The sequence below is a fragment of the Dysidea avara genome, chromosome 15 (assembly GCF_963678975.1).
Source record: "Dysidea avara chromosome 15, odDysAvar1.4, whole genome shotgun sequence".
NCBI classification, from domain to species: Eukaryota; Metazoa; Porifera; class Demospongiae; order Dictyoceratida; family Dysideidae; genus Dysidea; species Dysidea avara.
Genome location: NC_089286.1, coordinates 9,946,670 through 9,960,197, shown reverse-complemented (window position 1 = coordinate 9,960,197; position 13,528 = coordinate 9,946,670). Strand labels below are relative to the sequence as shown.

The 13,528-nt window shown below is 37.1% G+C and overlaps 1 protein-coding gene across 1 annotated transcript in view; it reads right to left on the bottom strand.

Annotated features, from left to right (window-relative positions):
* Positions 1-239: 239 nt before the first annotated feature.
* The window catches only part of LOC136245266 (uncharacterized), a 248,123-nt gene continuing 234,834 nt past the window's right edge, over positions 240-13,528 (bottom strand). The window contains exons 21-26 of the mRNA XM_066036756.1: positions 8,684-8,782; positions 8,251-8,349; positions 7,815-7,916; positions 6,229-6,303; positions 546-627; positions 240-487 (exon numbers count right to left, since the gene is read on the bottom strand). Coding sequence (XP_065892828.1) covers positions 480-487; positions 546-627; positions 6,229-6,303; positions 7,815-7,916; positions 8,251-8,349; positions 8,684-8,782 — 465 coding nt within the window. The 3' untranslated portion in view covers positions 240-479. The remainder of the gene's footprint in view (positions 488-545; positions 628-6,228; positions 6,304-7,814; positions 7,917-8,250; positions 8,350-8,683; positions 8,783-13,528) is intronic.

Genomic DNA, 13,528 nt, shown 5'->3' with positions numbered 1-13,528 from the left:
CAGTCATGTCAAATGGCTACTTGGCTTAGTGACTTCATGTCCTAGAGTCATTTTAGATCATATCTGGTTAATAATAGTGTAACACTAGTTGTGTTTTTGTTTTATGGTATAGTGATGATCTTTGCAAGCACAAGCTAGTGTGCTATGTATAAATTAGTGAAATACCACCTGTGACTATTTCTGGTACCCATTTTTGTGATAACAACATTTACCCTCTCCGACCACCCATATATCTACAGTTCATTTTTATGTTCTACATGAGATTGCTACATAAACAACATCTAAATAAAACATACAATATGTAACTATGTGGTGTATGTAATAAAATACAAAAATAATTCTGCAGAGCACAACTACTTTGAATAACACATGAAGTGGAAAAAGAAATTAGTTACAGTTGAATGTAATTGCTCACACAAATGATGTAATAAAGGTGTATATGTAAAACTACTAATTGTTATCACATTACTATGTTCATTTCATTCTTCTACAATAATGAGACATTAGGTAACCACTGCATGCACATAATATTGTGACACACTTACCAAATGAATCAACAGATTCATGACCAGAACTTCCTCCTGACTGATAACCTCCAAAAGAATGCCTTCTTGAGTAACCTAGAACCGTTACAATAGTATATAACACCACAAATTGGTTTCTGGTGTATAATTCCCTGGTAACTACAACTGACGGACTAATTCCACTTGCCTCCAATAAAAAACAACTAAGTCACGGAACTTATCATACAATACGGTATGTATACTACTAGAAGGCTTGGGCTTTCTTGTCCAAAAACGTCACACAAAACCATTCCCTTCATAAAACCTGGCAGTATTGGTTAGGCATAACCAGCCCATAAATGTCTTCACAGTAACTCTTCTAACAAGTTTCTCTGAAATTTGAAAAGCTTTTCATTTAACTAAATTACCAGTAACTGACTGATGCCTTCAACCAAGCATAACTTGGCTATGGTTAAGGTTACACGGTTGGTTCCTTCACTGTTCAACACCGCAGTGGTGTAACTAGAACCAGACTGACACCAGGGCCTAGAGCTGTACCGAAAATCGGATCGGCCAAAATATCGGCCACCGATATGGCAATTTTTACCAATATCAGCATCGGTACAGAACAGTACGAGGACCGATATCGCTACCGATGTTTATACAGCAATAGTTTGTACATAAACGGATTATAATATTGGTTTTCTACGTTATCTATGTGGCTGTTCAGTAGCAGTGACTTATTGTTCACTGGACAGCAAGCGCTACGCTACGACACGCGATTCTAGTGTTTGTTGCTGGAAAGCTTATCAGTCTTAAATAAATGAAGCAGTTATATATAGTACCTTTGTAATAAAAGAACAGTCACAAGAAAACCTACTGTACCAGCCTTCACACAAGCCAATAAAATGTGGAGTAATGCAGAAATATCCGTTTAAGGCTCCATGGGAGTATGCATAAAAATGTTTGTGGGTGCCTAATTGTCTGGATTGCACAATAGAAACCCAAGCCACTATTACCACAGGCATAGAGTGAGCAATGAATATATCCACATGTTGTTGTAGAGTAGGTAACTGTACACTTTTGCATGGATTAACTATGACTTTTGTTTGTAATGCAAATATCGGATCGACTGTCGGTTATCGGCTTCTTTTGGTGGTATCCATATCGGATATCGGTACATGCCAAAATCTCATATCGGTACAGCTCTACCAGGGCCTAGTGCAATCAGTGGCGTAGCTAACCCGAACGTATAATGGGGTGACATCCCCCCCCCCCCACCCCCCACAGGACACTTAATGTCATGATTGTACAAAAAGGCTAAGGACCCAATGATGGGCTAGCCAACATACGGTGTAGTGTTAGCTAGCTTATATCCAAGTAGCTGCTTTATTACAAATTACATGTAAGTATAATGTAACCACTGCAGATTGAGCCTCATCTCACTCTCACATGTCTCAACTGTACTCCAACATAATCGTCCATGATCACGTAGAGCTATACTGGCAGTATAGTATAATGCTTTATAGTTATTTAGGTTAGACACTCCTGGCCACACTGATTTTGTCCACTGAATTTAGTGAATTACCATTCTAGATTCCAGTTTGACTCCTTATCTCTATTTCTGAGTAATCCCCTCTACTTTAATATATAGTAGATTAACTTTCTCAACAATTCATTGCCTCATAGTGCAGTTTATCACTGTTATCCCAAGCCTCAATTGCAGAAAGTCAACCGCTTTTGTTTAAATAGCATTATCACATGAGTAAGCTAGTCTAAAAACAGAACAATAATTAGTGTATATTTTCATTACTTGTTATCTCAAGCATGGATGATCCTTTTGTTAACTGTTGCATTGAAGTGTTGAAGAGAATAGCACTGAAGAAGCTGGCCATTTAGCACGACTGTTACCATGTGCTAGGACACGTGCTCAACATTGTTTACATGGTCTAAACGCCACAGTCTAAATAATGCATGTGAAATTTAAATTTTAGGGGTGTAGTAGTTTGTGCCTTGATCAAATCGACCAATAGTCCACTATTGCTCACTAAGAGATACTCTAGAGCTAAGACCAGTAAGTCTTCTTCACTGTTTTGTTTGAATTTTTGACACATCACCCACGGTCCGTGACTGTTATCTTGGCATCGTGGTAGCTATACAAATTGTCTGTTTTCAATCTAATAATTTGCTGACACCGCCTCAGCCTGAGATGTACCTTTTTGCCAACCACAGCACCTACAATGCACACACCATATACTTACATTGTGTCCTATTTGTTTCTCCACTACTGTATAGGAATTGATTGCTGGTAACATGTTGTGGCTTCGGTACTGTAATTTCCATGGAATGGTTGCAGAGGTGCTTCTTACACTCTGTTCTTCATTTTTAACGTTGCACAGTATAATGAGTGAAACAGAGCTGAAGCAGAATGGCCACTTCATATAAATATACTGTATGGCTCCAAATTTTCATAGTTAAATCTTTTTTGTATTATTACAATTTTTCTTATGAAAATTTGGTGAGCACTGAATAATGTATTGCACACGAGGCAATCCTCAGCTCCTTTTGTGAGCTGTGCCCACCTGTCAGGATCAGTCTCTGAATCCTTCCAAAAAGTTTCTATTAAATTTGAAAAGCTTTTTTCATTTAACAAAATTATCTACTAACTCACTAACTGACTGATGCCTTCATAATTCTGCTATGTTAAGGCTACAGGCTTGATTTCTTCACTACTTTGGCCTGAGACATGCCTTTTTGCCAACCACAGCAGCTACAATGCACACTATGTACATACCTTGTGTCTTATCTACCGCATAGGAATTGAATGGTGGTAACATGTTGTAATTTCCATGGATTGAATGCAGAGGTGATTCTACATACTGTTCTTAACACAGTACAGTATACAGGGTGAACATAGCTGAAATGGAATAACCACTTCACATACATTGGGGGCATGCAATCAGTCATAATTTCTGCAGTGACAGATTGATTACAGAGGTGCTTCTTGTACTGTTCTTTGTTTAAACATTAATTATTTAACTACATTAGTTTGTTGCTGTGGCATAAAATAGTGTCTGTGTGCCGCTTCCTTTGGCCTCTAACCTTTAGGTAGGCAGCAGACAGGTAGGCAGGCTGGCGGGTACGTGTAGATGAAAACTTGAGTTTTGGTGAATAAAAAAATTCTATATCTGCTGCCTGTAAATGTTTTTCTTGTTTTTAATGCTGTATTTGATGTTAGATGGACAAATATTATTCCATAAAAGTAATTTTCATTGTGTGTCTCTGGGATGGTTTTCAAAGGCGTGACGTAAAATAGTGGCTGTGTGCTGCTTTGTTTGGCCTCTAGTAGGCAGGCAGGCAGGCAGGCGGGCGGGCAGGCAAGCTGGTAGGTACATGTAGATGAAAATTGAGTTTTAATGATTTTAAAAATTCTGTATCCGGCTGCCTGTATGTGTTTTCTTGTTTTTAATGCTGTATTTGATGTCAGATGGACTAATATTATTCCATAAAAGTGGTTTTCATCATTGTTTTTAAAGGTGGCATTTTAGGTGTCAGGCATCACTTTTGGGGGATCCCTGCTTACACAGTAGTACTACCATACCGTTAGTTATGTGGAGTGAAATAGAACCAATTTCCTTGCCTCACGCTAAGGCACTTGGCAATTAGCATGGTTCCATGCCTACAGACAATTTACACATTTCCTATAAGTGGATGTGACTTACAAAAGATGGCTTGCTGCAAGATTGGTCAATGACTCATATTATAACTGTATGTTTATGTATACATCACATTGATCTGTATACCAAATAATAATAAATTAGTGGATGTGGCTCCATGTTTGCCTGCTGACAGCACTGGACATGAATTTATACACACCTACAGACTATTGATTAATGGGCGTGGCTCCACATATGCCTACAGACAGTAACACATAAATCTCAATTAAGTGCATGGCTCATGAAAAAAACTGGGACTAGACTACGTATGATGTGTTAATACACTTCCATATCGCCAAACCATTTCACATGTTGTCCAATCTGCATCAGACCTGGATATTAGTAGGGATTATGAAGGTGTCGGCTTTTCTTATCAAAAAATATATTCCCTAAAACCACCCTCATTTTCCCTTCACGACAGCTTGGCGATATTGGTTTAGTATAGTCAAGGCCCAAAAAATGCCTGCAGAGTGATCTCAAACCCTACCAACAAGTTTCTGTGGAATTAATAAATATAGAGTGTTTAATTAACTTTTTGCTGACTGACTAATACATCCAGCCAAGCATAACTTAAGATTTCTTCACTGTTCAACATCGCTTTGGCATTTTTTATTTATTAATTTTTTTTTATTAATGCTTTACAGCACAAGTGCTGAAGGTCTGTAGGACACCTGGTCCTACAGCCTGCGCATAGACTTTAGCTACTTACACTTTAACTACTTACACTTTAACTACTTAAGGTGTGTTTGAAAAAGTTGGAGAAAGGAGAAAAAATCCATGACTGGACCTAGGTAGCCTCGAACCTGCAGCCATCCGATTTACGCTCGAACGCTTACAGGAGTCTACCAGGTGGTCAGGATGTTTTCTCCTTGTTATTTTCATGTAATTATATCCATAGGAATTCTAGAGAGTAACTCATTATCTCTAAGTACCCCAAGTAGAACCAAATGGACTCTAGTTTATTTATTAATGCTTTACAGCACAAGTGCTGAAGGTCTGTAGGACACCTGGAGGACACCTGGTCCTACAGCCTGCTCAAAGACTTTAGCTACTTAGACTTTAACTACTTAAGGTGTGTTTGAAAATTTGGAGAAAGGAGAAAAGGATCGCTACTCAAATATAAAATTTCTTTTCCCCCTTAAACTTGTTCTGTAGAGCGGTAACACCTGGCGTCACAGTCGTTACATAATCACTTTCGTGGGGCAAAAAATGTATGCATGCCATTGGAGACAAGAGTTTACTTCACCTCAGGTTTGTTGAGACTGTCTTTTAAAATGAGACCACATTGTCAGGAGCATGGAAGAGAGTAGTATAACAGATATATAAGTAGTGCAGGTTAGTTTGATCCATGCTGGGTGAATTACAGCTAATTGGTAAAAAATGCGTGGCACAAGAATTTTGACACTTTGAAAAGTACGATAGAAGAGTCCCACAACATTTATATCAACAAATTGACATACAATGGTTCATTACTGTTCATTCTTTCTTACTGAAGTGTTGTTTAGTGACAATGGCTTTCTCAAGTTGATCCCAAAACAGTTGTTTTATCCTTTTAACCTCGGTAAAACCAACCTTATCCGAAGTGACATTTTTCTTCGTTTTTCCCAACTTTTCTTCTATGTCCAGAGTAAGTTTCATGCCGAATGAATCACCAGAAACCAAGTTGTAGCCTCTTGAAGGAGCCCCGCCATTGAATTTGCCCCACTTCTTGCCCCACAAAAGTTGCGGTTATGCATTTTAACATAATTTTGTGACATAAAAGTTATTGCTCTATAAGGTGGGTCAGACCCAGATGACCCAGACAAAGGTGAGCTGGTTGACCCAACCCAGTTTCAGTGCTGGTACATGCATGGGATCCCTATTATTACAGTAAATACTACTGCATCTAATGATAGTATCCTAGCGGTAACAATACGAAAAATTGCACAATGCAAAGTATAGATACAAAATCCACAATACATGTGAGTGTGTTATGTAATACATGTGAGAGTGTTATGTAATTTCTCACCAAAATCATCCTCATCATCATCATTAACATCATCATTATCGATACGTTTAAACACCCGTGGCCACCTTTGCCTACACTGTAATACACAAAACAGTTGATGACCACTTTAGTATATATGACTAGATCTATGAAAAGGAGTCTTATAGACTTTCCAACTTTCCAAATTTGACTAACAATAAGTCATGTGTTTAACCTAAAATTACTTACACACAGGTCCATAGTGATGTGTTAGGTAGGGTATAATGTGACTGAATTTCAGATCATTACATTATACATAGAGCTACACTTTAATACTTCACTGCAAGCTATAGCAAGCCACTACTTTTCAAGCAAAAGTTAAAGGACAAGCTAAAGGCTAGTATAGTGTTTACACACCATCATCAACAACTCACAACAGTAAAAGAAGACTAATACAAACAAGACAACAAATAGTTTGTTGTAGCACAGACTTCTATACTGTTACAGAATAGTGGTGATAATGATGACAAAAAAGTTGTAGAGTTATATTGTCCATAAATAATTTCTGTTAAAGAAGGAATCCTTGGCCTTTGCAAAACAAATCTAAGCAAATGAGGAAAAATTAGAAAGTAGGGATTATAGAAATAAAAGCAATGAAACAAGGGAGGTCACACCTGTAACTATACTAGTGCACATTTAAACTTCAGTCATATAACATCCTGTCAATACTATGGCCATGACTGAAGTAGAGATTAAATGTTCACTAGTATAGCTGCAGGTGTTGGTTACCATGTGTCTTCAAAACTACTATGGATTCTTATGTTGTGTCTTTAATATGGTTTCCTCAAACTCAGAAGTTTCAACTGCCCATCAACTCATTATTTCTTAACTTCTGACATAGCACTTGGCATTTCATATGCTTGCACAGGTGAAGTTCTAACTCTAAATTAACAATTGCACATAACAAATGGCCTGCAGCTGAAAAAAATGAGAGAAAATGAAAGTGTACTGCATATGAACATAACCTTGTGTTATAGCTGTATTGTTAAATTATCATGTTTCTTTGATTAAGGTATGGGTATAGTAGAGAGCTACGTATAATGTCTTCTCAAATATTGTTGAACTTCACTACAATTATGTATACTTAGACTCTATTTAGGCTGTTTTGGGTGGGTAATAAATCTCATATACTCCACTTTGTATTCTAATATACTTCACGCCTTCAGGCACAATATAACATATGCTCAAAATCTTGGTTTATCCAATCGCTATGCATTGTTCACGTGCAGTGATTTAACGAGCGCTATTATTTTGTCACGTGAGGACGCTTAGTTGCCACGGCGCTAGTATTATCACAAGAAAACCAGCTGCTTTTGCCGAGCCTACAGCAGAAACAGCCGTGGATGAGGTAAGTAATCTGAGTGTAATGTGAAATAGAGTCTAAAGCAGTTATACGGGTACAATGTGGAGTCTCTGAAATTTATAAACCCTCAGGCCTTTAGTAGCGCCCTCGCTTCGCTCGTGCACTACAGCCCGGGCCTTCAGGTTTATAAATTTCATAGACTCCGCATTGTACCCGTATAACTAGTATATATCAAACACTTAGTCACACTAGTAGTTAACACTTACTATATTAACAACATTAACATCAGCTCCCAAACTTATTATTAATTTCTCAACCACTTGAACATGACCACATCTTGAAGCCAAATGGATGGGTGTGTCTCCATCCTGTAAGAAATAACATATGATATTATCATCACTATCAGGTCATCTCATCAACACCAAACACATGTACACATATCTGTGAGTATCATGTTCCATGGTAGTGGTTAATAATAGAGATTGCTATGTTTTTCCAAAATCCTAATAGAACACTTACCTAAAAACATCTCTTCAAAAGAAACCATATAAATTAATTTAGAAAAAGTTTACGTCTACTAGCAAATATGAAGTCTGATAAAAGTAGTTTTTTAAAGAAATATTTTACACCAACAGTTAAAATAGTCACTTCATCATGTGTATACATATCAAACACTTAGTCACACTAGTAGTTAACACTTACTTTATTAACAACATTAACATCAGCTCCCAAACTTATTAATTTCTCAACCACTTGAATACGACCCCATCTTGAAGCCAAATGGATGGGTGTGTCTCCATCCTGTAAGAAATAACATATGATATTATCATCACTATCAGGTCATCTCATCAACACCAAACACATGTACACATATCTGTGAGTATCATGTTCCATGGTAGTGGTTAATAATAGAGATTGCTATGTTTTTCCAAAATCCTAATAGAACACTTACCTAAAAACATCTCTTCAAAAGAAACCATATAAATTAATTTAGAAAAAGTTTACGTCTACTAGCAAATATGAAGTCTGATAAAAGTAGTTTTTTAAAGAACTATTTTACACCAACAGTTAAAATAGTCACTTCACAATGTGTATACATATCAAACACTTAGTCACACTAGTAGTTAACACTTACTTTATTAACAACATTAACATCAGCTCCCAAACTTATTAATTTCTCAACCATTTGATCATGACCATAAGTTAAAGCCAAATGGATGGGTGTGTCTCCATCCTTTAAGAAATAACATATGATATTATCATCACTATCAGGTCATCTCATCAACACCAAACACATGTACACATATCTGTGAGTACATCTATAAAATTGTGTACACATAATGAAATAAAACTTGAAAGGTGTAAAGTTATGCCAAGATTAATCTATAAAACTAGTCAATGTTATGATTAGTATTCCATAACTCAGAAGTCTCACCTGTACTAATATTTAGTCGTCATAAACTTTGTTTATTATAAACCATAAAGCACATGTTTGTATTGGTTACTACGGTGATGACAATATACAACATTTCCAATCAGAGACATTTAATATTGTACACACCAAACACGCTAAACATTAGGGTTTAAAATGTGGCACAGTGTCCTCAAGATAGTTCAGTTGTACGTATATCGGTGTATTGTATCGGCTTTTAACAGCAATATTGGCTCCCACTGATATAGTAGAAATTTCTATATCGGCCACTGATACGACATGTATCGGTATATCGGTACACCTCTACTATAGTGACGTTGACTTCACAAGATAAGTCAGGTATGATTGCTCTCAGAACAATTCCTGTGCATCTGAAGAATGGTGGTAGAAAGGTTAATGTATTACTAGTACAAAATATATCAATTCTGATGTGGCAGCAGAACTTGGCCTTCAGGAACATCTCAAAAGGGTGAATGTTAGTGTTCTCAATGGCCAAATTGAAACTACACCAGTAGTGTGTGGCACTGAGAGCTTAGATGGCAAGACTAGGTTAACTTTTATAGCCTTTACTGTAGAGAGGGTCACAGGTGATATGAAGACCATGGATTGGAATACATGTGCCAGAGATTGGCCCCACTTACAACACTTGGGGTTTCCCAAATTATAGTCACATTTAAGTGTTGATGTTTTGATAGGAATGGATTGTGTATATTTACACTATTCTGTAAGAGACATTCGCAGTGCACTTGGACAACCAATAGCACAGTTGACATCATTAGGATTGACATGTATTGGTGTTGTAGGGAATGATATACATGCTAATATCAGTATGAATTTTGCTCCCACTTACCTTTCTACAAGTGTTGGAGACATAGAAAAGGTCAATGTATTGCTTCAAAAATTCTGGGAAATCGATACCAGTGGCATGAAGGAAGCAGTGTCAATTTTGAGACCTGACAATAAGAGTGTTCTTAGTGTAGCAGAAAGATCTATATAAACAGGATCATTATGAAGTTACTATACCCTGGAAAGATGATGTTGTGAGCTTAGTAATACCTGATAATTATGAGATTGCTAGGAAGAGGATGTGTAATCTAGAGAAAAGGTTGGCTAAATGTTCTGATATGGCAGAAGAATATAATTTGATCATTGTGACTCACCTTGAGAAAAGATATGTCACTAGAGTACAACCTTTAAGTGAGTGTGATATTAAGTGGTACCTGCCTCATTTTCCAGTTATAATACAAGATAGGACATCTACAAAGGTACGAATTGTGTTTAATGGAACTGCCCAATGTGATGGGGTTGCTTGAATGACGTTATCCATCAAGGGCCCAAGTTACATGATTTTTAAATGTTTTAATTATTTTGTTTCAGACAATATCCAATAGCATTAGCCTGTGATATTGCAGAAATGTATCTGATAATTGAGACACATCCAAATTAAGGACAGGTCTCACTATACATTTTGATGTAGACATATGAATTGTGAACAAGAGCCTGTTGAATATGAATTTTGGCTCAGTTTGTGTCCCAATATCATTCCAGGGTTTATATGAACAGAGTCATCCTAGCATAGCTAAAATCATTTTAAAATTCACCTGCATGGACAATAGCATGGCTTCAGATGATGAAGCAGGAGAGCTTTATAAAGAACTTTTTGACCTGTGGGGAAAAGTAGGAATGAAAACTCATAAATGGCTTTCAAATTTGACAAAGATGTTAGAACTATTCCACCACAGAATACAGCTTCTCAGATGAATTTAGGGAATGGGGAATGTGGATCATCAAGGGTAAAAACACTAGGGGTATTATGGGATGCTACTACAGATGTGTTTACTTTCAAGTCACAGTATATTGTTGAAGAGTTTATACCAACACAGAAAATGTTTTTGAAAGGAATTGCAACATTATTTCACCCTTTCTCCATTTGTTGTCAAGGCTAAAAATACTGATGCAAGAAACTTTGGTTTGTGGTGTTGATTGAGATGATTCTTTACCAGAAGAGGTGTCAACTTTCATGGTTTGCTGAATGAAAAGGTTGCTAGAATTTAAGGTTCCCAGGCAGAGGAGGCTGGACACGGCACATGTGAGCACATATATTTGTATTGAAAGTATAAACAAACCTTCAGCAAAGTTATAACAAGTACCATTCAAAAGTGCACCTCAAGTTAAGGATTTTAGGGCAATCTACCCCATTCAACCCCCACTACTCCAAGTCTGTAAATCACTGTTGAAATCTTGAGAGATCACGTGTGTTGCAAGTTTCTTCAGTTATCTACGGATAGATCGATGGGTAGAACTATAAGGACACTTTACATGTTTGTAGTTGAGCCGAATAAACATTGAAGAAAGTAATATGGATGCTGAAATTGCCTCCAAGTAAACTGAAAATAAAGAAGCAGACACCGCCAGCCTGGTCTCATGGAGAATTGATTAGAGAACGGGAAACTTGAGCACTAGTGTTTCAATAAGAATTATGTTGTACATCACAAAAAACCAGGTGTGTCTGTTGCTAATACCTTCTTTATCACTTAATCTTCATCTTGGTATTGGAAATATGCAATTAATGGTAATAGTTTTTAGTAGCGCTTATATCGTGTCCAACCTCCTCTGGTTCCCAGGTGTCTTCAACTTAGAGAAGAGGTGAAATTAATTTCTGTTCGTGTGTTTGTGGATGCATCTGAGATGCCTTATGGGGCTGTCATATACTTGACAGTGGGATACAAAATTGAAAGGGTATCATTATCTTTTGCAACATCAAAGACCAAAGTAGCTCCTCTGCAGTCCACTAGCATTCCACGTTTAGAGTAGATGGGGGCAGTTTTGGGTAAAAGAATAGTTTTGTCTGCAGTAGATATGTGCTGAACATCAGAAAAGAATTTATCACGTTTTGGACAGATAGTACAAGTGTTTTATGGTGGGTGAAGGGACACAGTAGGCACTTCAAATCATTTGTAGCAAATAGAATTGGAAAAATACAGGCAACTACAAATACTGAAAAATGGAGATATGTGACAACAAAGGAACACCCAGCTGATTATTGGACACGAGGTGCTACGTTAACAGAGATGGCTCAACTGAAGGGATAGTGGGAAGGACCTGCATTTCTCTCTGATAGCCAGGATCATTGGCCACCTCTTGGGAATGGTATTGTCACCTACAAAAGATCAAAGAGAAAAACATTACAAAGAGCTCACAAGTAAGTGTGGAAACTTTATTAGCATTTACAGCTGTTTCAGCAGTAGCAAAAGAAGAGTGTTGAAGATTGCAACCTGAAAGGTATTAAAGCTGGAGAAAGCTAGTTAGAGTAAAGGCATGGACATTCTATTCATTATTAATAGTAAGCGAGTTAATGAGATGATGCAATATGGAAGCTGAACTAACTTCAGAAGAGATAGTTGATACAGAAAATTATTCGAATGAGCCAAAAGTAAAGTTTCAAGGATGAGTACTTATCATTGACAAAGCAAAAGGAGATTCCAAGTGATAGCGCATGATAGCTTCCCTTTGTTTGTACAGTGGGTTTACTGGGAAGGCGGGGTCACCTTAAGTAACCTATGTGAATTAAATGTCCACCATTTTTTTGTAGGGCAAAAATGTGAAGCTTGACATGAATGAATGTGTGTTCAGAATGCCTTCCAGTTGTTGTGCTGTTGAATGTATACACGCAATGAGGAAGTAAAAAATGTGAAAGTGAGCTTTGTGGATCTGACATCTTAGAATAGTTTCCAGTGCTACTCCAGGACCTGAAATTATGTAGAAAATGTGAAAGTGAGCTTTGTGGATCTGACATCTTAGAATAGTTTCCAGTGCTACTCCAGGACCTGAAATTATGTTCTGGATATGATCTGACAAATCTTGTTTTGTGGTCGGCCATACTCAATAGTACTGTACAAAAACTTTCTAAAAGTGTTCAGACATTAGCCAGAAATGGTCAGAAAATGGCAGATGTCCGGCCATAATTTCAGGCTCCACTACTCAGAGCTGTAACTTCAGAGAGCTTTGGGTCTGTGTTTGGTGACTTTCAAGACTCATTTCAATGTTAGACAGCTATTGCTATTATTTCAACCTGATTTTAGATAACTAATATTGGAATATCTGTTTGGCATTCTCTGAACAGGTATGATGTGCCATCAGGCTATTTATTCTGGATTAGCTACATTCTACCAATTTCAAGAGAAGAATATCTCATTTTATTTAACACAGCAACATAAGCATCCAGTATCATGCAAAGTGCTGGAAGGATGGTACAGCTAAATGACTATACAGTAGTCCAACATCATTGAGTTTTACTGATCAGTGTATGCAAGTTATGTATTCTGAGCCAGATGAGTGAAGTTACATGTCAAATGATGATGGGCTACAAGTTGTATTTGTGTAGTACAAACAATTACAAAACACATTTGTGAATTTAACTATATTTTTACAACCAGAGCAAAACTTATGCTTGATTGTAACACAGTCAAAGTTGAACACATATTAATGTTTTTCTACAAGATTATTCTCCAGACTCCTCTTTTAAGCAAAAAATAAAACACCTGTGAT